The following is a 20,271-nucleotide window of genomic DNA, read 5'->3' as shown; positions in this document are numbered from 1 at the left end:
CATGCTGAGACGGCTCCTCGAGGCCTTGATTCCCAAACTTGGACTTGACCGCCGACTTGACTGACTTTCCCTTGCCACGTGTGCCACGTGCTGCTCTAATGGCCAGAGCATCGCGCTAATTCGCTATCTCACCCAATACAAACTCCTTGCGAATCCTGACGTAACCAACCCGGACTCGACAATCCGCGCCCTCCACCACTCCTGGTCGGTCACTTCTCGGTCTCCAGCATCTTCTTCTCACTTCAACAACTCATTCCCACTCATAATGGCGCCAGGCATCATTGAGATCGGCTCTACACAAGGCAAGCGGGCCTGTCAAGCCAGCTCTGACCTCAGCCTTTGACCAGATCGTCAAGTCGCTGCCTCCTTCACAGCTTCTCGTCGTCGGTACGTCTTCCGTTGACAACTCTGCTGACACACAGACTTCCATGCCGTATGCCGCCGCGCCGTCAACCACTAACCCCCAGGTATGGTGCGGTCCCTGCCATGCTATCGCCCCCATCCTCGCGCAGCTCGCGCAGAAGGTGTGCCGCCGCAGGGGCTCGCTCACAGCAGTACCCGCACGTCAAGTTTGTCAAGATCGACGTCGATGCGCAGGCCGAGCTCGCACGCCGCTTCCAGATCTCTGCCATGCCGACCTTCAAGTTCCTGAAGGGCGGGCAGGTCATTGACGAGGTGCGCCCCGCCTCGACTCTGCTAACGGCAGCTCCGCGGCGCCAGCCCTCCGCAGCTCACCCAGCTCGTGCAGAAGCACGCTGGCGCCGCGCCCTCCTCCGGCGCCTCCAAGGCCGGCGGCGCGCAGGATGGCCCCGCCGCCCCCGCCGAGGGCTCCCTCCTCTCGCACATCTCGGCGACGGGCCTCAGCTGCCTCGGCGAAGCGAAGGAGCACCCGCTCAGCTCGATCGTGGGCCCCAACGCCGGGCCCAAGGGCCGCAGCTACCTCGAGTCAGACGTTGACCCCGAGCTTCTCATTTCCATGCAGGTGCGTCACCGGTCCACTTGGGCCAAGCGCTGACGCCAGTTCAACGAGCCCGTCAAGATCAAGGCGCTGTCCATCTTCTCGGTAGTGTCGCCCGCGCAGGCACCCAAGACCGTCAGACTGTACGTGAACCAGAACCACATGGACTTTGGGGACGCCGAGGCGCACGAGCCGGCGCAAGAGCTCGTGCTCTCGCCCGACGACATCCGGGGAAACAAGGTCGAGCTGCGCTTCGTCCGCTTCCAGAAGGTGCACACGCTGCACATCCTCGTCAAAGACAACCAGGAGGACGACGAGACGACGCGCATCGACTCGATCGATCTGTTTGGCCAGCTTGCGTAGGGTGTGAGGTAGGAGATGGATGCATGGTGCTGAAAGCGAGGCGGCGACGCGGGTTGGCTGCGGGACATGATCGGAGATGGCCGATGGCTGGGCGATGTCAATAGATCGGCGGGCCGTTGGTGTCTCTGGCGTGACGGATTATGGTGCGCCATCAGGTGTTCAGTAGACCAGTCGCTGAGTCGCCGCCGCCGACTGCAATGCGCAGCTGTTAGTTAGAAAGGGAGACGGCAAGCTGGCGCGGGCGATGCAGACGGTGCCGTCCCCACGTCCCCACTGAAATGGCGTGAGACCGGTGGCAAATCAGGCCCAGCCCTGCGCGAGCCAAATACGTCAGTGGTCCATCAAACGTGGTCACCCACCATCTCCATCACTCATCACAACACTCGACATCTCTCTCCTCTCCGCCGCTCGTCTGCTTGCTCTTGCCGACACCTCTTGAGCTATCCCGCCTCCCGCCTCCAACCCTCTCTCCTTGCGCTCCCTCCCCTCGCTGCCCCTCCCCACCCCCCGCCCCGCCCCGCCGCCATGTCCAACCACCGCCCACACTATGGCGCAACCGGCGCCGCGCCGTCCCCCGCCTCCCCCCGCACGCCCAATACCCGCACATTCCTCCTCCCCCGCTCCCCCGGCTCCAACTTCAGCACCGAAACAGGCCTCACGCACGCCGAACAAGAAGAGTACGAGCGCGGCCTGCTGACATGGGAGCGCGCGAAGAACTGGCGCTTCTGGCTCCGCTGGGCCTGGGTCCCGTGGTACTTGCTCGGCGGCGTGCTCGCCGCGGGCGTCTGCACCGTCGCGCTCTACCACCGCGAGGTGAGCGTCGCACGTTGCACTCTAACACCAGCTGATCATGTTGCTAATGCCGTTCGCCCGACACATCCAGCTCGCGCGCTACGGCTGGCTCGTGCCGATCGGGATCATGGTCGTGCTCTCGTTCCCGCCGCTGTTCGGGAACGAGGTCGTCATCATCCTCTGCGGCGTGGTGTGGGGCGTGCGCGCCGGCTTCCTCATCGTCGCGGCCGGCACGGTGGTCGGCGAGATGGCGTGTTTTACCGTGTACGGCACGTGCTGCCGCCGGCGGGCGCGCCGCATGGCGCACATGAGCCTCAACTATGCGTGTTTGACGCGCGTGATTTCGTCTGGCGGCCTGTTCATCGCCTGGGTCGTGCGGCTGAGCGCGATACCGACGCATGTCTCGACGGTGCGCCAAGCGCCGTCCGCGCTGACAGCAGCTCCTCTTCGCCGTGTGCGGCCTTCCGGTACGCGCGGAAACTCCCCAGCTGACGGCAGTACTCGCAGTTCTTCGTCGCGCTCCTCCTCTCCCTCCCGAAGCAGGTAGGTCTCGGGCGTTCGCGCTGACCCCAGTTCGTGGCTGTATACCGTACGTCTACTAACCTCCCTGTCCAACTCACAACTCACAACAGTCGGAGGTGAGTACCTCCACCTACCGCCTAACGCCAGTCATGGTCACGCGCCACGAACCTACGCGCAAGTCAAACATCCTCTCGTACACTGTGTAAGCCTCTGTTGGACCCGCTCACCCAGCGTCGGGTTCAGCGTCCTCGTCACCCTCCTCGCGCTGCACTACGTGCACCGCAAGATGCTCAAGGTCCGCAAAGACGTGTTCCTCGACATGCGCGCGGACCTCGCGCGCCGCGGCGTGCACGAGCCCGCGCCACCCGACACGGACGACGAGTTCGCGTACGGCCAGCACGGGGTGTAGCCCCATGGGAGCCACGTTCCCCGTGAGCCGGAGACGTAGGCGCCGCCTCATAGAGGCGTGCATCTACCCAACAGTTCGACAGGCCAAGGCACCCCCACAGATCGAACACCACCCTCAGCCATGTTGTACCAAATGTATCAGTGGATATTGTCCGGCCTGTCAGTGCAGCGGGCTGGTCACGACAACGTCTAGTTGTGGGCTGGCCCGGACATCAGGGCGGGTGTGGCGCGCGCGGTAGAAGCGATGCTGGGCCACATGAACGACAAATCGTACATGTATAGAGCCACTCGCGGGCCATCGTCATCTCTCGCTACTTGCTCCGCCCTCGGAGAGAGGGACGAGGGACGAGGACGCGGAAAGAAGCAGACTTGCTGCTAGGCATGTTTTGCCGCTGCACGTCCAAATTCTATTGCTCTCGTGCCCACTGCCCCAGCGAGCGTCCGCATGCCCGCATGCGCGGCCTCGCCCTTGTCTTGTCGCCTTGATCTGAGCCGGAGAGCTGACGGGCGTAGACACCGCCGAGCCGCGAGAGCGCTAACAGGCACGTGCAGCTCTCAGCCTCGTGCCCAACTCGGGTCGACCATGTACCCCTCGACACGACACCTCGCACCGGGCCAGACTGCTCACCATCCTCCATGCATTAACCGCATACCTATCAAACCTTCTCCGCCTTCTCGCCCTCGACCTCTTCGCGCAGCCACGCCCCAATCTCCTCCCAGTACGACGGCGCGACATACGTGTCGTTGTGCGTACCCTCGGGGAACTCGCGCCAGCGGCACTTGCCTCCGGTGCGCCGCCGGAGCTCGCGCAGCGCAAGCATCTGCGCCTGCGGCACGAGCTCGTCGCGCCGGCCCGAGAGGAAGAGGATGGGCGTGTCCTTGCGGATCTTGGGGATCGCCGTGGCCGCGTCCCACCGCTCGCTGAGCAGCAGGCGCACGAGCAGCGGCGGGAGCATGGGCATGACGCTCGGCACGAGGCTTTCGAGGCTCACGAACGTGTTCTCGATGATCGCGCCGGACACCATGTCCGGGAAGGCGGCGGCTGTGTCCAGCACGACGGCGCCGCCGATGCTCTGCCCGTACAGCTGCTGTCAGTTTGGTTGGGGAGATGCTCACGACAAGCTTCGTTTTGCTCAAGATCGGGTGCGTCGAGATATACTCCATCGCCGTCTGCCGTCAGATAGTTCGAGGTCTGACGCACCGCCGCGTCGACCTTGATCCCCGCTTCGGAGGGGAAGCCTTCGCTGTGCCCGTACCCCCGGTAGCTGAGCATGAAGACGTTGCAGTGGAGCTCCGAGACAAACTTGCGCGCGAGCGGGATGCGGTGGCCCACGTTCCCCGCATTCGCGTGAAACATGACCACCGTCGGGCGCGAGCGCGCGTACTCGACCGCCTCGGACGTGTCCTTGACGGCGTCCCATGCCGCCGCCTCCTCCATTCCCCGCTGCTTGAGCTTGGCGCTGTCCAGCCCGCGCAGCTCGTGCAGCGCCACGATGCGCTCGCGCGCCGGAATCACATACGCCCGGATCTTCAGCCCGTCCGGCGTCGTCAGCGTCACGTCCTCGTAGGGCATGGCTGCGTCCGTCGGCTTCGGCACCACTAATGTCAGCGCGCGCACGGAGGTAGGCTTACTTGTCCGTGATCCCTCGGGGAAGTCGGCGGGATAGATTAGCCGGCGCTGAAACCACCACAGCGCACCAGCGAGCACGACGGGTATTGTGATGGTCACGCCGAAGCCATACTATTTGTGAGCTCCACGAGGTTGCTGAAGGGGCCCGAGTTCCTCAGACGAGGCGCGGTCTCTCAATGCCCGGGCCCCGCGTTGGACAAGATCGCACCCACCTTGAGCATGGTATAGAATGTAGCCGAAGACACCATCATGTCCAGTGACCAAACGAGTGTCAAGATGCAAGATACAAGATGAGGGGAATGTCGATCGCGTCTACGAGACACCATCTCCTCGGCCTCCACGATCCACGACCTCCACCGCATGCTCCCACTCAGGCACCATCTCGGACATCTCCCACCAACTCCGTCGCCACCCACCGCACAACGCGTCACGCGTTCGTGTCTCTGTCGAGCCACCGTGGTTTGCATCTGAGTCGAAGCGAGCAATGCATTCAGTGTATCGCGGCGCTGGCGAGGATTAAGAGTGAGAATGTGTAGCGTGTGCAAGCAAACTTGCATGAATGTACCGCCTGAATGGAGGACGGCTGACGGTTGTGAAAAGCGGGAGCTGGGGCGGATGAGAGGAGGGCTACGTCACTTTGTTCCACACTGCAAACGAGCAATCTCACTCACTCATCATCCCTCATCTCTCAACTCTGGCTCGACCCATTCATTGTTCAATACACAACATCACATCACCATCACCATGCTCTGATCACCCCCCACAGATTCTATAAAGCATCGCATTCGCCATCTCCATTTCCATCTCTTCATACTTCTCCCCCCCCCTTTTCTCGTTTCCCAAAAGGCCTCGCCGCATCCACGCACAAGCCTCTCACGGCCCCGCATCACCGCCGGCAGCGACGCCTCGAGGTACTAGCCTCCACTCCACCCCTCCTCATCTCTCCTCTTCATTTCTCGCATCACATCTCTCTCCCGTTCATCCTGCCCCCTCACGACGGCCGCAACCATGTTGGGCATCGTCAAGTGGCTCATCAGCTACATCCTCGGTGGCATCAGCTTCGTCGCCATCCTCGTCGGCTGCGCCTGGTGTAAGCCTCATGTCTCTCGCGCCGCTCTAACTTCCCAGACCTCACATTCGCTTATGGGTCGAGCCCCATTGGAGACTTCGATCTGCGGAAGCGTGACAGAATGAGGCTCGAGCAGGAGTCGCTCAAGGCATCTGCGAAGCGCAATGGTCTCACCGACGATGATCTCACAGTTGCAATTCAAGGCTGGCTTTCCGTCCGTCGGCATTTCGGACATCATACAGACAACTCCCAGGAGCCGTTGACCAACAACCCGCCAGACGCGGTCGACAATGTCAACGATCACCACAATCCCTCCAAGCTCCCTGTCACAACGCGCATCGCCCTGGCATACCGCACTTATCGCGATGCCTCAACCAAGGAGAGCTTTCCTCGCGACACGTACTTTGTCCGGCTAAGGGGTCCATTATTGTTTATCGACCAGGTCAAGGAAGAGGCCAAGGCAAAGGTCCAGCCGTTTGGTCCTGACCCCGACCCCGATGACTTGGAGAGCTTGGTAGTCCTCAACCTGGAGCGCTACAAGATTACTATCGAGACTAAGAATGGAGCAGCAGGTCTAACGGAAGGCAAGCTGTTCAACAAGAGATCCGCGATGGTTCTTCGCCTTGTTGACGAGTCGTCCAAAGAGAAGGAGGGGCTTCCGATGATTGCCCGAGGCATGAGCTCCACCAGCAACCAGTTGACGCTCGACGAGGAGGTGGCGCCTTGGTACCTCCAATGCCGAACCCCTGTCAAGTAGGGCACCACTCTAGCCTCTCGCTGACGCAAAGAACGGAAGACTGGTACCTGAACATTCTGTCCCGGACACGCGCCCACCCTTCGTTCTCGAAAGTGTGGTCTCAAGATCACATGCATTGGTTCATCAAGAGCGTCCAGGAGACGAGAGAGCACGACCCGTCCAACCTCGACTGGCTCAACGCTTTCGTTGGCCGCATCTTCCTCGGCATCACCCACACAGCCTTGGTTGAGCAGGCAGGTCTGATCTCTCTTCACAGTCGACTAACATCAGGCAATATGCGCAAGAATCACGAAGAAGCTCACGGCCCTCTCACATCCGATGCTCGGCCCATTGGTGGCTACTGAGGTCAATCTGGGTCATATTCCGCCGACGTTCTCGCGTGTCAAGCTCAAGAAGCTCAACGAGGATGGTTCCATCTCCTTCCAGGCACATATGGACTACAGTCAGCCGGACGAGCTGGAGGGGAATGGCGTCCGTATCACGATTGAGGCAACACAGATTGGATTCAAAGCTGTGCTTGCCTTGATAGTCACCAGTCTGTCCAGCGACGTAGAGGTAATGATCAAGCCCCCTCCGAGTAATCGTCTCTGGTGGGCATTCACACGTGCACCCAAGATGGACATGGTCATCGAGCCTATCATTGCCGCGCGTCAGCTCAATTGGGGCTACGTCCTCTCATTCATCGACAAGAAAATTCGCGACGCAGTGAGCAACTTGTTCTTGCACTGGACTGACTTCAGATGACCGAGTCGGTTGTTCTGCCCAATATGGACGATCTGCCGTTCTTCCCGACTATGGGCATGGCTATCCGCGGTGGCATCTTCAACGAAGCGAGCAAGTACGGGACAGAGCAATCCCAGGAAAGCGGATCCGATTCGGCCAGCACCAAATCGGATAAATCCGCCAAGTCCATGCAGACCGCGCCTACCTCAAACGCGGGTTCCACTTCAATGACGCAGCACAGCAACGCTTCTGACGTCGTGGTGTCTACGGCCACTTCCAACAAGCACCACGGCTTACGCCATAGGAATCAAAATGGCGGTTCCGCCGCGCCGCACACTGATAACGAGCCGGGGACGCGGCCGGTTGTCCGCGCTGAAACGTCCCCGGCCCTTTCCCAGCCGACGCGTAGCAAGACGCAGTCGTCGTTGAAGTTGTTTGGATCTCGCCCGTCGTCTGTTCGCACCGACTCGGCTGCCACAACTACCACCGGTACCCAGCGCTCGGTCAGTGAGACGCCTCGAAACGTCAGCACGGACTCAAGCACGGCGCCCGCCGTTGACTCTTCGGCAAACGTGACTGCCGAGTCTTCCCAGGTGTCCCTGACTGGAGGGCCCATCCTATCCATCCAGGAAACGAGCGACACGCCGCGCTCGCTCACGCCAAACGAGAGAGAGCAGTTGTCGCGATCGGTCGACCTGTCCAAGCCATCAGCGGCCGCGCCCAAGGAGCCTAAACCCAAAGAGACTAAGCCCCGGGATCCCACGGCTGCAGTGGCTGGTGTCACGACAGCCTCCCTTATTGAGGCCGTCCGCACCCGCGACAAGGCCCAAATCCAGACGCAAGCCAGCATTGCAAAGGAGGGCCTCAAGAAGTGGGGCGTTAACTTTGTCAACAACCGTCGCCGCCCTAACCAGCCTGATGACGATGGCGGGGCACATGCTCACCACTCTTCGACCTACTATGCCCCCTCGCCCGAGCGGGAGCATCAGACGCATCACCAGACCGCGCACCAGCATCAGCAGCATCAGCATCAGCAGCATCAGCAGCACCAGCAGCACCAGCAGCACCAACACCACGGTCCGCGCACGTCGCTACAGGAGCGTCTCAATGCGGCCGCGCACGCCAATGCTGTCGCTGCAAAGCGCGACAGCTCAGCGACTCACCGTAGAACGAGTTCCACAAACTCGCAAGATCACACGACATCAGGGGCATCCTCCTCACTCCTTTCACAGGCCCTGCCGGCCAAGAGCGCGCCGGCCGTGGCAACACCCATCAAGAGCGCGCCGCGCCTCCCCCTTCCCCCGCGCCCCGTCACCGATGCGCACGGCACCTCGCCGCCTCCTGCAGCGCGCATGGTCGTGCCCTCGGTACCCAAGCGCGCGGGCGTAGTTACGGGCATTGGACACAACCCAGCCTCGTCGTCCGCGGATGCGCTGGACCAGGTCGGCGCGAGTGCCATGCCCAAGCCTGACGTTGCGCGCGCCGACTCAGACCCCGCGCGCGTCCAGTCCGCGCCCCCGGATCCCGAGTTGGCGGTCTACCAGGCGCTCACGCCGCAGCCGGCCGTGACCGCGACGTCGGTGACGGCTCGCACCAAGGCGGCGGAAGGCGAGTCGCCCGCCCGTCAGTCGCTGCTTGGACATGTGCGGAGCACCAGCAATGGCACGAATAACAGTGTAAACAGCATTAGTACCACCATCAGCAACGGGAAGGAGGGCGCGTAGGTCAACACGAAGAGCTCATGCTTCAACGATCAGGTAGATTTCCCTGTATGCACGGCCATTTCGACGCGGCGGGTGAGTGCAGCGGCGCGGTATCTTCGTTGTTGGTGGAAGTTCCAGTTACGGCCGAAGCATGGCAAGTCATTGCGGGGCATATTGAAGCCCGGAGGTGTGTTGCGCAAAGCATAGCAGTCCGGCGTGAGATGTATCGGCCGGTCATCCGCGCTCTCCCGTTTACAAGCGTGACTCGTCCTCAACCTCAACCTTTGGCTGGAAACGACTGGACGATGATGGCCGCAGCAATTTCCAGACTGGTTCTTCCGCAAAATCTTCGGCTCGGAAAATGCCCGGATAGATTATTCTACTCCGCAGCTCGATCGATGTGCAGGAATTGAGTATGGTCAAAGCCGCGAGAGGGGCTCCCTACTAAAAGTGCTCACAATATTATGGATGAGCTTACTGTACCTCAGAGCCTGCGCAAGCAAAGTGGGGCCGGTCCGCACGGTACCCCGCATCTTGCCGCCACACTCGCGATATTCATGAAATGGGACGCGTGCGCTCCGCAGCGGCGCAGTCAGTCTGTCCAATGCGCTTCGTAATGTGTTAGCTCTCTCTTAGTGGACGGAGTCGTAACGTCGCATCCCGGCAGAAGATGGTATATAGTTGATCCGCCTTCCGAGACCGATCAGCCTGAGCCACTATGCCTTCGCCCATCGACCCGCTCTCGCTCCCGAACAACGCGGCCTCCTGGTGGTTCCGCGACCCAGGCCTGCGCGCGCTCGCGTGGCCCATTGTCGTCGGCTTCGCATCCACAATCTCGGCAGGCTACGACGGCTCGTGCATGACCGGTGAGCCTCCTCTCTCTCCCGCTGATTCCAGGTCTGCAGGCGAACAAACGCTACTTCATGCCGGCGATCGACAACCCCGACGCGAACAAGCTCGGTATCATCGTAGCCGCGTACACGCTCGGCGCGCTCCCCGGCCTCCTCCCCGCGTCGTACTTCGCCGACCGGTGGGGCCGGCGCGTCGCCCTGGGTATGGGGTGTGTCATAATCATCGCAGGCGGGCTCGTGCAGGCACTCACCACGGGCGGGTGGCATATGTTCGCCGGCCGCTTCATCGTCGGGCTCGGCGGAGTCATCGCATCCATTTCCGGAACCCCTTATGCTGCGGAGATCGCGCATCCGCGTAATCGCGCACAGGTTGGCGCGCTGACAAACACTTGTTGGTGAGTGCCACTGCACTTGGCTGGAACTGTGGCGTGCCTGTCCTCTCGTACTTTGCCCTCCCCACTCCGCGTTCCCGCCCCACGGGCGACTCCCTCTCCCACTCACGCCAGGTACGTCGGGTCAATCATCGCGGCGTGGACGGCGTTCGGGACGTCGTTCTGGGCCAACGAGTGGTCGTGGCGCCTCGTCTGCCTCATGCAGGTCGTACCGCCGGCGTTCCAGCTCGTCTCGCTCCCATTCCTGCCTGAGTCGCCGCGCTGGCTCGTTTCCAAGGGGCGGTACGAGGAGGCCCACGCCCTACTGGCACGCTACCACGCCAACGGGGACCGCGAGGACGCACTCGTCCTCTTCGAGCTGCAGGAGATCAAGGAGGCGCTCGCGGCGGAGAAGGCGGCCACCCAAGGCGTGGGATACAGTGCGTTCCTGAAAACCCCGGGTAATCGGCACCGCCTCGCGATCCTCATCATGGTTGGCCTGTTCTCGCAGTGGGTCGGCAACGGGATCATCTCGTACTATCTCGTCTCGATTCTCGAGAGTGTTGGGATCACCTCCGAAGCACAGCAGCAGGGATACAATGGGGGCCTGCAGATCTACAACTGGCTCATGGCGATCGCGGGCTCGCTGAGCTGCGAGCGCGCCGGCCGGCGCCGCTTGTGGCTCACCTCCGCCGTAGGCATGTTCTTCTCCTTCATCGTGATTATGGGCTGCTCCGCAGCCTACGATCTCGGACTGCACTCCGCCGGCCCCGCCGTCCTCGCGTTCCTCTTTGTGTATTTCGGCTTCTACGACATCGCGTTCACAGGCCTCACGCTCGCATACCCCCTCGAGATCCTGCCGTATTCGCTCCGCACCCGCGGCCTCGCCATCCTCCAGTTCTGGGTCACTGTCGCTCTCTGTTTCAACCAGTACGTGAACCCCATCGCTCTCCAGGCCATCGCGTGGAAGTACTATTCCGTCTACATCGTCGTGCAGGCCGTCGCAGTCGTGTGCATCTACTTCTGGTTCCCCGAGACACGCGGGTTGCTCCTCGAGGAGGTCGCGACGGTGTTTGATGGCCCGAACGCGGTGACTTCTCAGCAGGAGACCTCGGAGGGCAAAAAGAGGACCTCAATTGAGCATAATGAGGTGTTGGGTGGACGTGACTACGGCGACGCCCGTGCAGCTTGAGGAAGAGTACGAGTATGTGACGGGGGATGTCCATACGCTTCTTTTAATTGTCTCGCTTAGAAGCGTGTCTATGCAAAGGTATTTCCAGCAGTTTTGGTCCTTGCCGCTTAGGTCGTAATGCTTGCAGTCTCAGCTCTGAGAGCGATGTTACCCCTGGACTTGAGTGGGAAACATATTCCTTCAACACCCTCATACTCTCGATGCGTTTCCCATGGCCTTCCTCGTTCACTGGACCTTTCTGAAGAAGCTCGACTTCCGCGCCCACTCTAACGCTGCGATCTCCCATGCCTGCAAGTTATCGAATGCACCGCGGGGACATCGAGCAGTCTGCGCTTAGACTGACGACGCTTTCCTCCATCAACAGTTGCGTGCTGAGGTACAAGAGCAGGGAGAGCGCGGAAGAGGCTGACGGCCATTGTGAGGATCGCCGTGGTACAGGGATGAAGATCGCGCACTATCTGACGAAGATGGCCCGCTGTATTACCTCAACGGTGTACAGGCACCAAACTCATCGTAGTAGGATCCCAGCTGGAGGCCTGGGAGGTCTTCTTGCCGCGACCTCCATTTTCAGCCGCACGTTGCATACACTTCTGACTACTCCTACAACCTAGTCCTGGTTGCAGCGCACGCCGTCGGAGCGGAGTGCGGCGTTGCTGTACTTGCGCGTCTCGATGCCTTCGTCCGTCGGGAGAATGTCACGGTCAAAGATGGCTGTCGGCAAGCCCATGGTGACGCAAGCGTTTGGCACGTCGACGATGGCGGCGACATGCGACTCGACGGGCGCGGCAGAGAGCAGCAGATGCGCCTGCTCCTTGCTGTACCCTAGCTTGCGGAGGTATGCCATGCAGTTGCGCGCGGCCTGCTTGTACGCGACGGTCGCGTCCATGGAGTACTGCTTGCCGTCGCCGTGCACGTCAACACTGATACCCTCGAAGATGATCTGCTGCGAGTACATCGGGTCGATGGGAGAGGGCAGGAAGATGGGCTGCTTGATGTCACCGAGCTTCTTGACGCCGTCCTTGATCACGCTGCATTTGAGCGTCGCAATGCCAGCCATCTCGATGGCACCGCAGAAGCTCAGCTCGCCGTCGCCCTGGCTGAAGTGCAGGTCGCCGAGCGACAGGTTGGCCCCGTCAATGTACACGGGGAAGTAGCAGCGCGAGCCACGCGACAGGTTCTTGATGTCGACGTTGCCACCATGCTCGCGGCCGGGAATGGTACGCGCGCCCTCGTCGTAGACGCGCTTGCGCACATCGTCGGGGATGTCCTGCCCAACGTACGCGCCCTTGGGGTTAGGCACGAGCGCGACTTCGGGCACGGGGTCGCCGTGCTCGGCGACGAGCCCACGCTCGCGCTTGTTCCACTTGTCGAGCAGCTCCTGCGAAGGCGCTGTGCCGATTAGGCCTGGGTGCGGGATGCCGGCGAAGCGCACACCGGGGATGTGTCGCGACACGGCGTACACGCCCTCAAAGTCCCAGATGGCTTTAGCGGCCTTGCTGTCGAAGTCGCAAGAGAAGAGGCCGCCACCATTCGTCTCTGGACGTCAGTCGCCGTCGTGAAGGCTCTCACTCTCAAACACGCCCGTGTAACCCCACTGCATGTTGGGGAAGGGCGTCACATCCAGGATGTCGACGACGAGCACGTCGCCGGGCTTGGCGCCCTCGACCGCGATCGGGCCTGAGAGATTGTGGATGCGCGTCAGGTCCACATTCTGCTGTCAACGCTGACGCCGGCCCCGCCTACCTGGATGTCGTCCGAGTTGTCGTTGTTGCTGATCTGTCCGCCGGTCCAGTCGTGACACTCGACCTTGAACACCTCGCCTTGCTTGACAGAGCAAAACGCCGGAATGTCGGGGCTGCGTGAGCTCTCCCCTTCGGAATGCACATACTGCCAGCGGTTGTGCAGGCCCTTTTGCCCGACCTCGGACTTGAACGGGTCGACGTGGACGACGGTGCGCGGCTCAGAAGGCTCGGGTGCCATTGTAGTCTGCGGTGGGGTATGAAGATACTCGCAAGAGGGGAATGCCTGCTTCTTATCGTCTGATATCTGTGGGTGTGGGAACGCAGACGCGCGGCACGTGATGCATCGATACGACTGAGGGTCAGGTCCAAGTTACTGGTGGGCTTGACGTCGGCGCGAGCAATCATGCCAGCCCACTTTCCCAGGCGAAACATGAGCTCACGGGCCAGGCCCATTGAATTGGTCTTACCTGCCCCTGTGGCCGCGCTCTCGGCGCGCTCGGCGCTCGACCAGTCTCATTGGGTCGCATCATGAGGCGGCGGCGAAGGGATGTATCCGTTTCGCCGTCGCCGAATGACATCGGCTGTGCGTCATTGATGGCCTCGGCGTCTTCAACCCTTATCAGTACTTTTGAGTTACCCTACTTGAGGCCGTCACGGCCGAGCTCCACATGCTCCGTTTCACTACGTCGAATACTGTAGAGCCTCTCAATGTGGGCTAGACGCTACCTTGGCCAGCGTCATGCATGGGGCCGTGCAAGTCAGCTGAGCTCAACGAGCCGTGCATGCCGAGACACGTGCCTTGCGAGACGGAGTCCCCAGATGTACAACTGCAGAATTCACCGAGACTCGTATCGAGGAATTCTCGACTCGGAGCACCTCATGCTGGCGGCAGTCACGGACACGCGCAGAACATGCGTGAGGAGATGAGCAGACATACCTATACTTCTTATAAGACTGTTCAACGCTATTATATCTGTTTATACTTTGTCAACAGCGCCCGAAGTTATGTCGGGAGCGACGGGAACCGAGAGCTCAGTTTCGAGTCAATCGCGGAACGTGCAATCCGACACACTCACATCCCCCGCTCACGCTCTTGCCGCTACTTCCCACACCAACCAACCACGGTACTCACCATTACACCTCACTCTCTCTTACGATGCTCGACCCGGTCCGCAACGTCCACGCCGCCCTCGAGCACATTGCGCACCCATGGCAGCCGCACCGTGTCGCCACGATCAACAACTACGAGCTCAAGGCCGTCAAGCTGCTCGGCGACTTTGTGTGGTGCGTCCTTCCATCGCACTCACTGATGGAAGGCACAAGCACGACGACACGGATGAGCTGTTCTACGTGCTCTCGGGGCATCTGCGCATCGATGTCCGTGGGAGCGACGGCGAGGTGACGGTCGAGATGGGGCCGGGGGACGTATATGTTGTGCCCCGCGGGGTAGAGCACCGGCCGCGGGCCGCAGAGATGGTGACTGCGCTGCTGTTCGAACCGAGCGGGGTTGTGAATACGGGTGATGCGGTGGGGACGGAGCTTACGAGTGCGGTACATGAGTTGAACTAGAGACGGGTGATGTAGCTGCGTACACCAAGTTCAGCACTGCGCGTTGAGGGCAGTGTGATGAAAAGGTGGTGGACGTGAGATTGCTAACCCCTCTGCTGTACTGAGAAGTCCGAAGATGTTGAAGCATCTGGACGCAATGGAGAGGCCCAAGTCATTAGAGCGATAACAATAACAACTTGGTATTAGCGGATGCATTTGCCGGGACCCAGGCCACCACCACTTTCAATGCATCAACGCCCCCGATCGACGGCTCCTCAGCTTCGTCAACATCTTCTTCCTCATCCTTCCCAAAGCTCATTCTGATTTTGTCTGCTCAGACAACGTTTGGACACGGTCTGCGACCTCTCTGCGACCGCACAATCTTCCAGTAGCCACTCCTCTCGACTGATATTGAAATCTCTTCTACCTGGTGAAACGGGTCTGCCTGCTAATACCCGCCGCCGTCTTCCCTCCACCATGGCATCATCTCCTCCTCAAGATGCTCCTCAAACAACCTCTAAGGCCAGCGAGCCCGGGCCGTCTGTCTCGTCGCTGCCCTTCGGGTACGGGGCGAAGCGCAAGCGTATCAGTGTGAGTAGATGGCCGACTTCGCCGCTGAAGCACTCATGAACTAACGGGCAGCGAGCATGTGTGAGCTATCCGGTGGAGCGCGACTGACAATCAGGACCGCTGCAACAAACTAGGCCGCAAGGTAAGTTTGCCTCCCAGCGCAACCGCATAGCTTACGCCAGTGTCTGCCGGGTTCTGACAAGATGTGCCAGTCGTGCGTTGATTACGGTGACGAGTGCACCTATGATCGGCCGAAGGGGAAGCGCGGGGTGAGACGCCGATTTGTGCTCATTGACAGCACTAATAGCAGGCTCCCCCGAAAGCCCTACGACACCTGAAGAAAACCAAATGCAAAGAACTGCCAAAGGGCCTTGGTCATGAGCAGATTCTACACCTCGTCAACGCCTGGCACACAACCGTGTACCCCATGTACGCCCAGGTCTTTCTTGGTAGCTGTTCTGACCCCAGGTACCTTTACTTCTCGTGGCCCCACTTTCGCAGTGACGTTCATGCGATGCGGTACGAGCACGACCACGCTTTTCGCTCGACGGTGCTTGTCATGTGCGCGATAGCCGCTGCCCGCATTCGCGACGGCGCGTACAACGTTGCTTCCGGCGACCGTGTGGCTGCTAACTACATCCCGGTTGACCCGGATGTTCTGCGCACCGCGGCTGTCGCATCTTTAGTCCCTCTGCCTCCTCACCGCCCCCTTGAGTTTGAGGATCTGCGCGCCGCGAGCCTTCTGCACGTGCTCGGACAGCAGAATGCTGACATCGAGCTTGTCCAGCTCTCCCTGGCGCGGTATCACGGCATCTCAGCGTGCTTCAAGTTCCATGACGAGCGGTTTTGGCCCGCAGATTTGGAGGAGTGGCAGCGGGAGGAACGGCGTGCTTTGGTGAGCTTGACCCCTGACCTGATGCTGATGGCAGTTCTGGTCAACGTACACTTCGGACGTATTCATCTCGCTGCTGTGGGGACGGATGATTCTGCACCGCGCCTCACAATGCCACGTAAAATATCCAAGCTCGCGGCTTGACGGTGCCGATGTGGATGGGGCAACACATTGGATCGTGGGCTGGAATACCGTCACCGATCTCTACCGTATTCTCCACCGCATCATCGACACGGAAGAACACCAGACAGGTCGGACCCTGGCTGGCCCACCGCAGTTGCCACTTGACTTCGAGGAGTCGGCTGTTTGTCTCAGCACCGCATGGCCGGCGGTGCGCTCGCTCGTGGACACCTTACCCCCGCAGCTGCGCGAGTGTCCGCCGCTGACAGGCGAGCTTTATCGCGACATTTACGGCTATACGGCGGCCAATCTACTTGTGACGCAACAGGCGGTGCGCATGGCGATTGCGTGCGCCTCTGCCTTGTCGATGCTGGAACGATGCGCAGTCGCGGGCGAGCTGCTCGACACACTGGCTAGCATCCCCCCCGCATACATGCAGGGTATGTCGGCGCCATTCGTGCACCAGCTCGGCGCAGTCGGCTCTCTCCTGGGACGTGTCGTACAAGGTCCTCTCACGGTGAGCGCGTACATTCATGTGCGCCAGGTACTCCTCACCTTCGGCAACATTCTGTCGTATCACGAGAGCAGCCTCAAATACTCGGGCGGCATCGCCGAGCGGCTCTTCAAGCACGTTGGGCGTATCGACGCGTTCATGCAGGCCAAGGCGAGCGGGCGCAACCAGGAGATGTTGCAAGATGCGATTGGCGCACAGCGCGGCGCGCGGAACGCCGAGAGCAGGCCCGCGCTGCCCCCCACCGGGCCGCCAACCCTATCGGTGCCCCAGCCGAGCGCAACACTGAGCGGGACCAGCGATCAGGAGATGTTCACCATTCCCGACGATCTCACCCAGGATTGGATGTTCCCGCAGGATCAGGCGCTCTTCGCTTCGCTTCCCGTGGTCCTGAGTGAAGGTGTGTAGTATGATGAAGACCAGTGACCGCCATCAGTGGATGACGGATGTCCTGCTAGCGAAGGTGTGGCGCAGGCGTCTCACAGCATCACGTCAGCAACCATGGTGTATGGACTGAACGTAGTTCTGCAGGCATCTGCGGGCCGCTCGGCGCGGCGTGCTGATCGCAGAGCTCGGCGTCATCTCCGACCGTTTGCACGGCAGTCGCTGCTGGAAACGAGGGTGCCGAGGTCCGCACATTACCGCTGCCCCGGCCCACCTCATCCGCCTCGATGCCCACCCGCATGCCGAGGACGCTCAGGCACCGTGCCAAGCGCAAGTAAGCTGGATCTCATCACGATTACATGCCCCAACGCAGAACTCCCAAACGATGCTGCCATGACCTCTGACATCTTCTTGCCTTATCGATTGTCTCACAACTCACAATTGCTTATCTGCAGCGTCCGGCACTCGCAGACTACTGCTGTCCATCTGGCTTCGAGGTGTGAGACATGCACGTTCAAAGACCCACAGGCCCAAGGCATAGATGATACACGTCGTGCCCACTCTGTCCATTCACGGCACGCTGTATGGCCATGCTCTGACCTGCGGCACGCAAGCGAGCCCGAAACGAAGCATTCCATTCCGACCTGTGTTTAAGGTTAGGCCGACTGGATCGGACAACGAGTGGGTGATGTATCGGGCGGAGCTCGTTGGGTGTGGGGGGGCATCCCCCGTAACGAGGTGACCAACTCGCGGTGCCTGCCTCGAAACGAGGTATTCACCCGACGCGTATTCACCCCTCCACCACATCATCCCACTCGCCTCCTTCTCTCTTCCTCCCGTGTGCACACGCACAATGGGGCCATGCGGGATGACATTACAGGTGGGGGAGGTGAGCAGATGCGGAGGGGCCGTGGGGACCCGTGCAGTCATCTCCTCGTTACGGGACAGGATCTCTGCTCGTTCCGCGGCGGACGCGAGTGGCGCATAGCGCCGCTCATTCGAGCAAGGCGCGTCGCCTGGCCGGACGCTTTTCGCAATGACATTCGTTCTCAATCCTCTCTGTGTGAGCATGTGTGACGCCGCGGCGGCTCTTCACCTCACTCCACTAGCCGCCCTCGTCGTGACACAGATCAGCGCAGCGTCTACGTCTCCCTGACGCCACCGCGGGCCGCCGCGCTGCCTGTTGTGGGGCAACCAGTCGTCCTCGTATCGCGCCACTAAAGGTATATAACTCGGCGCGCTGACACCCTTCTGCCCCATCATTGGATCCTCTCACGCCTCATCACCTAACATGCTTCGCACCCGCCTCGCAGCCCAGGCCATCCGTCCGCTCTCTCGCGGTGTCGCGACATCAGCGCCCCGCGCCCTTGCGACTCACGCCCCCGACACCCACGTCGTCAAGGCTAAGGCATGGGCGAACCCGTTCCCGGGTGACACGTTTTCTGTCGGGCCCAAGAACGGTTTTCTGCCCACCAAGGACCCCCTCGAGACCCTCCCGCAGGAGTACGAGGCGATGGAGACGCTCCTCGAAGACATGCGCCTGCAGAAGAAGGACGGCTCGCCGGGCCTCCTCGCGACCGGCGATTTTGGGGCCGCCGTTGAGCGTGACCTCCCCGAGTACGATGTGTCCAAAGTCAACGACGGCGAGCTTCTCTCCGGTGAGTACCTCTGAGGGCTGCCCTAAACCCAGCCCTCCGCTGGCTCGCATCCTGGTGCTGATGGCCCAGCACTCTACCGCGATCTCACATTCGTCGCCTCCGCCTATCTCCTCGAACCCTGTGACATCCAGTACCGCAAGGACAAGACCTACGGCCTCGGCCGCCAGGTCCTCCCCCGCAACATCGCCGTCCCTCTCAACCAGGCCGCTGAGAAGATCGGCCAGCGCCCGTTCATGGAATACGCCCTCTCGTACGCACTGTACAACTACAAGCGGATCGACAAGTCCAAGGGTCTCGACTACGACAACCTTGACCTCATCCGCGCCTTCTCCGGCTACCCCGACGAGTACGGTTTCATCCTCGTACACGTGGCGATGGTGCGCCACTCGGGCGACCTGACCTCGGCCACGCTCCGCGCGCTCGACGCCGCGGCCGAGGGTAACCGCCCCGGCTTTATCAAGGCCATGCAGGACCTCCTCGCGACGTACCAGCAGATCAACAATGTTATGGAGACCATGTGGGGCCGCTCCAAGCCTGAGGGCTACCTCTCTTACCGCACCTTTATTATGGGTACCAAGAACCAGCCGATGTTCCCCAACGGTGTTGTGTACGAGGGCGTCTCAGACCAGCCCTTCAAGATGCGCGGCGAGTCTGGCGCCAACGACTCGATGGTGCCCCTCGGCGACAACCTCCTCGAGATCACCTCCAAGATGCCCGCCAACCCCCTCACCGAGGTTCTCCGCGACTTCCGCACCTACCGCCCACGTAACCACCAAGAGTTCCTTACGTACGTGCAGCAGCGCGCAAGTGCGATCGGCATCCGCGAGTTTGCGCTCCAGGATGCCACCAGCGCGGCCATGTACCTTGCGAACCTCGACCAGATCCGCGCGTTCCGTCACCGGCATTGGGCATTCACGAAGGAGTACATCATCAAGCGCACGGCGCACCCCGTCGCAACAGGTGGCTCGCCCATCGTTACGTGGCTCCCGAACCAGCTCGACGCTGTGCTCCAGCAGATGATCGTCACAGAGGCCTGCATCGACCGCAGCGCGCTGCAGCCCCAGCACCGCGTCATGGTCGAGGAGATCTCGCAGCGCGCCGAGGCCCAGCAGCGCGTGCTTGTACGTGAGGTCGCAAAGCTCTCCGTCGAGCGCGGGCAGCAGTCTGTCGGTGTCGACGCCGTTGAGCGCGCTGGCGCCGCGTCGTACGCCGCCACGGCGTAAGGATATTGAAAGAGTAGAGGAGTCGCGGTGAGGACGCACGAGGATTGCATTGTTTGGGTCTGCTCGTTTCCCTGATCGTCGACATTGTAGGCATAGTATGGAGTTATGAAGCTTGATGACAATCACCGATGACACATGAACGAGGATAGTGTGATCACCGACACTGGGTCGGCAACTAGCTGGCCCAGCTCGGGCGCCACATTGCGCGTCTGGCATCAGCTGATGCAGCGGCGTTGCACGCGGTGCCACCTGCAAGCCACTCGCAGCACTGCCGAGACATGCCG

The 20,271-nt window shown here is 61.0% G+C and overlaps 12 protein-coding genes across 12 annotated transcripts; 10 read left to right on the top strand and 2 right to left on the bottom strand.

Annotated features, from left to right (window-relative positions):
• Positions 1-265: 265 nt before the first annotated feature.
• On the top strand, positions 266-1,321 carry COLE_03610 (uncharacterized protein; the record flags this gene model as incomplete). Its single annotated transcript, XM_065626301.1, has 6 exons — positions 266-302; positions 337-398; positions 468-524; positions 556-675; positions 707-982; positions 1,022-1,321. 6 exons carry the CDS (start codon positions 266-268, stop codon positions 1,319-1,321), a joined length of 852 nt encoding a protein of 283 aa, XP_065482382.1.
• Positions 1,322-1,846: 525 nt separating this feature from the next.
• Positions 1,847-2,660, top strand: COLE_03609 (uncharacterized protein; the record flags this gene model as incomplete). Its single annotated transcript, XM_018420215.1, has 2 exons — positions 1,847-2,134; positions 2,166-2,660. The coding sequence occupies 2 exons, from the start codon at positions 1,847-1,849 to the stop codon at positions 2,658-2,660; spliced, it is 783 nt and encodes a 260-aa protein (XP_018281478.1).
• Positions 2,661-2,784: 124 nt separating this feature from the next.
• COLE_03608 (uncharacterized protein) lies at positions 2,785-3,044 on the top strand (the record flags this gene model as incomplete). Its single annotated transcript, XM_065626300.1, has 2 exons — positions 2,785-2,837; positions 2,870-3,044. The coding sequence occupies 2 exons, from the start codon at positions 2,785-2,787 to the stop codon at positions 3,042-3,044; spliced, it is 228 nt and encodes a 75-aa protein (XP_065482381.1).
• Positions 3,045-5,681: 2,637 nt separating this feature from the next.
• COLE_03607 (uncharacterized protein) lies at positions 5,682-5,867 on the top strand (the record flags this gene model as incomplete). Its single annotated transcript, XM_018422149.2, has 1 exon — positions 5,682-5,867. One exon carries the CDS (start codon positions 5,682-5,684, stop codon positions 5,865-5,867), a length of 186 nt encoding a protein of 61 aa, XP_018281475.1.
• Positions 5,868-6,403: 536 nt separating this feature from the next.
• On the top strand, positions 6,404-8,946 carry COLE_03606 (uncharacterized protein; the record flags this gene model as incomplete). Its single annotated transcript, XM_018422148.2, has 4 exons — positions 6,404-6,495; positions 6,531-6,732; positions 6,770-7,204; positions 7,240-8,946. 4 exons carry the CDS (start codon positions 6,404-6,406, stop codon positions 8,944-8,946), a joined length of 2,436 nt encoding a protein of 811 aa, XP_018281474.1.
• Positions 8,947-9,643: 697 nt separating this feature from the next.
• Positions 9,644-11,339, top strand: COLE_03605 (uncharacterized protein; the record flags this gene model as incomplete). Its single annotated transcript, XM_018421173.2, has 3 exons — positions 9,644-9,791; positions 9,823-10,171; positions 10,283-11,339. 3 exons carry the CDS (start codon positions 9,644-9,646, stop codon positions 11,337-11,339), a joined length of 1,554 nt encoding a protein of 517 aa, XP_018281473.1.
• Positions 11,340-11,946: 607 nt separating this feature from the next.
• Positions 11,947-13,319, bottom strand: COLE_03604 (uncharacterized protein; the record flags this gene model as incomplete). Its single annotated transcript, XM_018421172.2, has 4 exons — positions 11,947-12,875; positions 12,909-13,050; positions 13,083-13,194; positions 13,228-13,319. 4 exons carry the CDS (start codon positions 13,317-13,319, stop codon positions 11,947-11,949), a joined length of 1,275 nt encoding a protein of 424 aa, XP_018281472.1.
• A 918-nt stretch (positions 13,320-14,237) lies between these two features.
• On the top strand, positions 14,238-14,650 carry COLE_03603 (uncharacterized protein; the record flags this gene model as incomplete). The annotated part of the gene is made up of 2 exons (XM_065626299.1): positions 14,238-14,365; positions 14,398-14,650. 2 exons carry the CDS (start codon positions 14,238-14,240, stop codon positions 14,648-14,650), a joined length of 381 nt encoding a protein of 126 aa, XP_065482380.1.
• A 456-nt stretch (positions 14,651-15,106) lies between these two features.
• COLE_03602 (uncharacterized protein) lies at positions 15,107-15,537 on the top strand (the record flags this gene model as incomplete). The annotated part of the gene is made up of 3 exons (XM_065626298.1): positions 15,107-15,220; positions 15,315-15,341; positions 15,382-15,537. The coding sequence occupies 3 exons, from the start codon at positions 15,107-15,109 to the stop codon at positions 15,535-15,537; spliced, it is 297 nt and encodes a 98-aa protein (XP_065482379.1).
• Positions 15,538-15,713: 176 nt separating this feature from the next.
• Positions 15,714-17,130, top strand: COLE_03601 (uncharacterized protein; the record flags this gene model as incomplete). The annotated part of the gene is made up of 2 exons (XM_018421171.2): positions 15,714-16,094; positions 16,129-17,130. 2 exons carry the CDS (start codon positions 15,714-15,716, stop codon positions 17,128-17,130), a joined length of 1,383 nt encoding a protein of 460 aa, XP_018281469.2.
• A 546-nt stretch (positions 17,131-17,676) lies between these two features.
• COLE_03600 (uncharacterized protein) lies at positions 17,677-18,177 on the bottom strand (the record flags this gene model as incomplete). The annotated part of the gene is made up of 1 exon (XM_018419710.2): positions 17,677-18,177. The coding sequence occupies one exon, from the start codon at positions 18,175-18,177 to the stop codon at positions 17,677-17,679; it is 501 nt and encodes a 166-aa protein (XP_018281468.1).
• A 220-nt stretch (positions 18,178-18,397) lies between these two features.
• Positions 18,398-19,987, top strand: COLE_03599 (uncharacterized protein; the record flags this gene model as incomplete). The annotated part of the gene is made up of 2 exons (XM_018426388.2): positions 18,398-18,764; positions 18,834-19,987. 2 exons carry the CDS (start codon positions 18,398-18,400, stop codon positions 19,985-19,987), a joined length of 1,521 nt encoding a protein of 506 aa, XP_018281467.1.
• Between the last annotated feature and the right edge of the window lie 284 nt (positions 19,988-20,271).

This window comes from Cutaneotrichosporon oleaginosum, assembly GCF_008065305.1.
Source record: "Cutaneotrichosporon oleaginosum strain ATCC 20508 chromosome Unknown ATCC20508_contig03, whole genome shotgun sequence".
Classification (NCBI taxonomy): domain Eukaryota; kingdom Fungi; phylum Basidiomycota; class Tremellomycetes; order Trichosporonales; family Trichosporonaceae; genus Cutaneotrichosporon; species Cutaneotrichosporon oleaginosum.
Note: the sequence above shows the minus strand (reverse complement) of the source record. Positions and strands in the feature narration are given on the sequence as shown.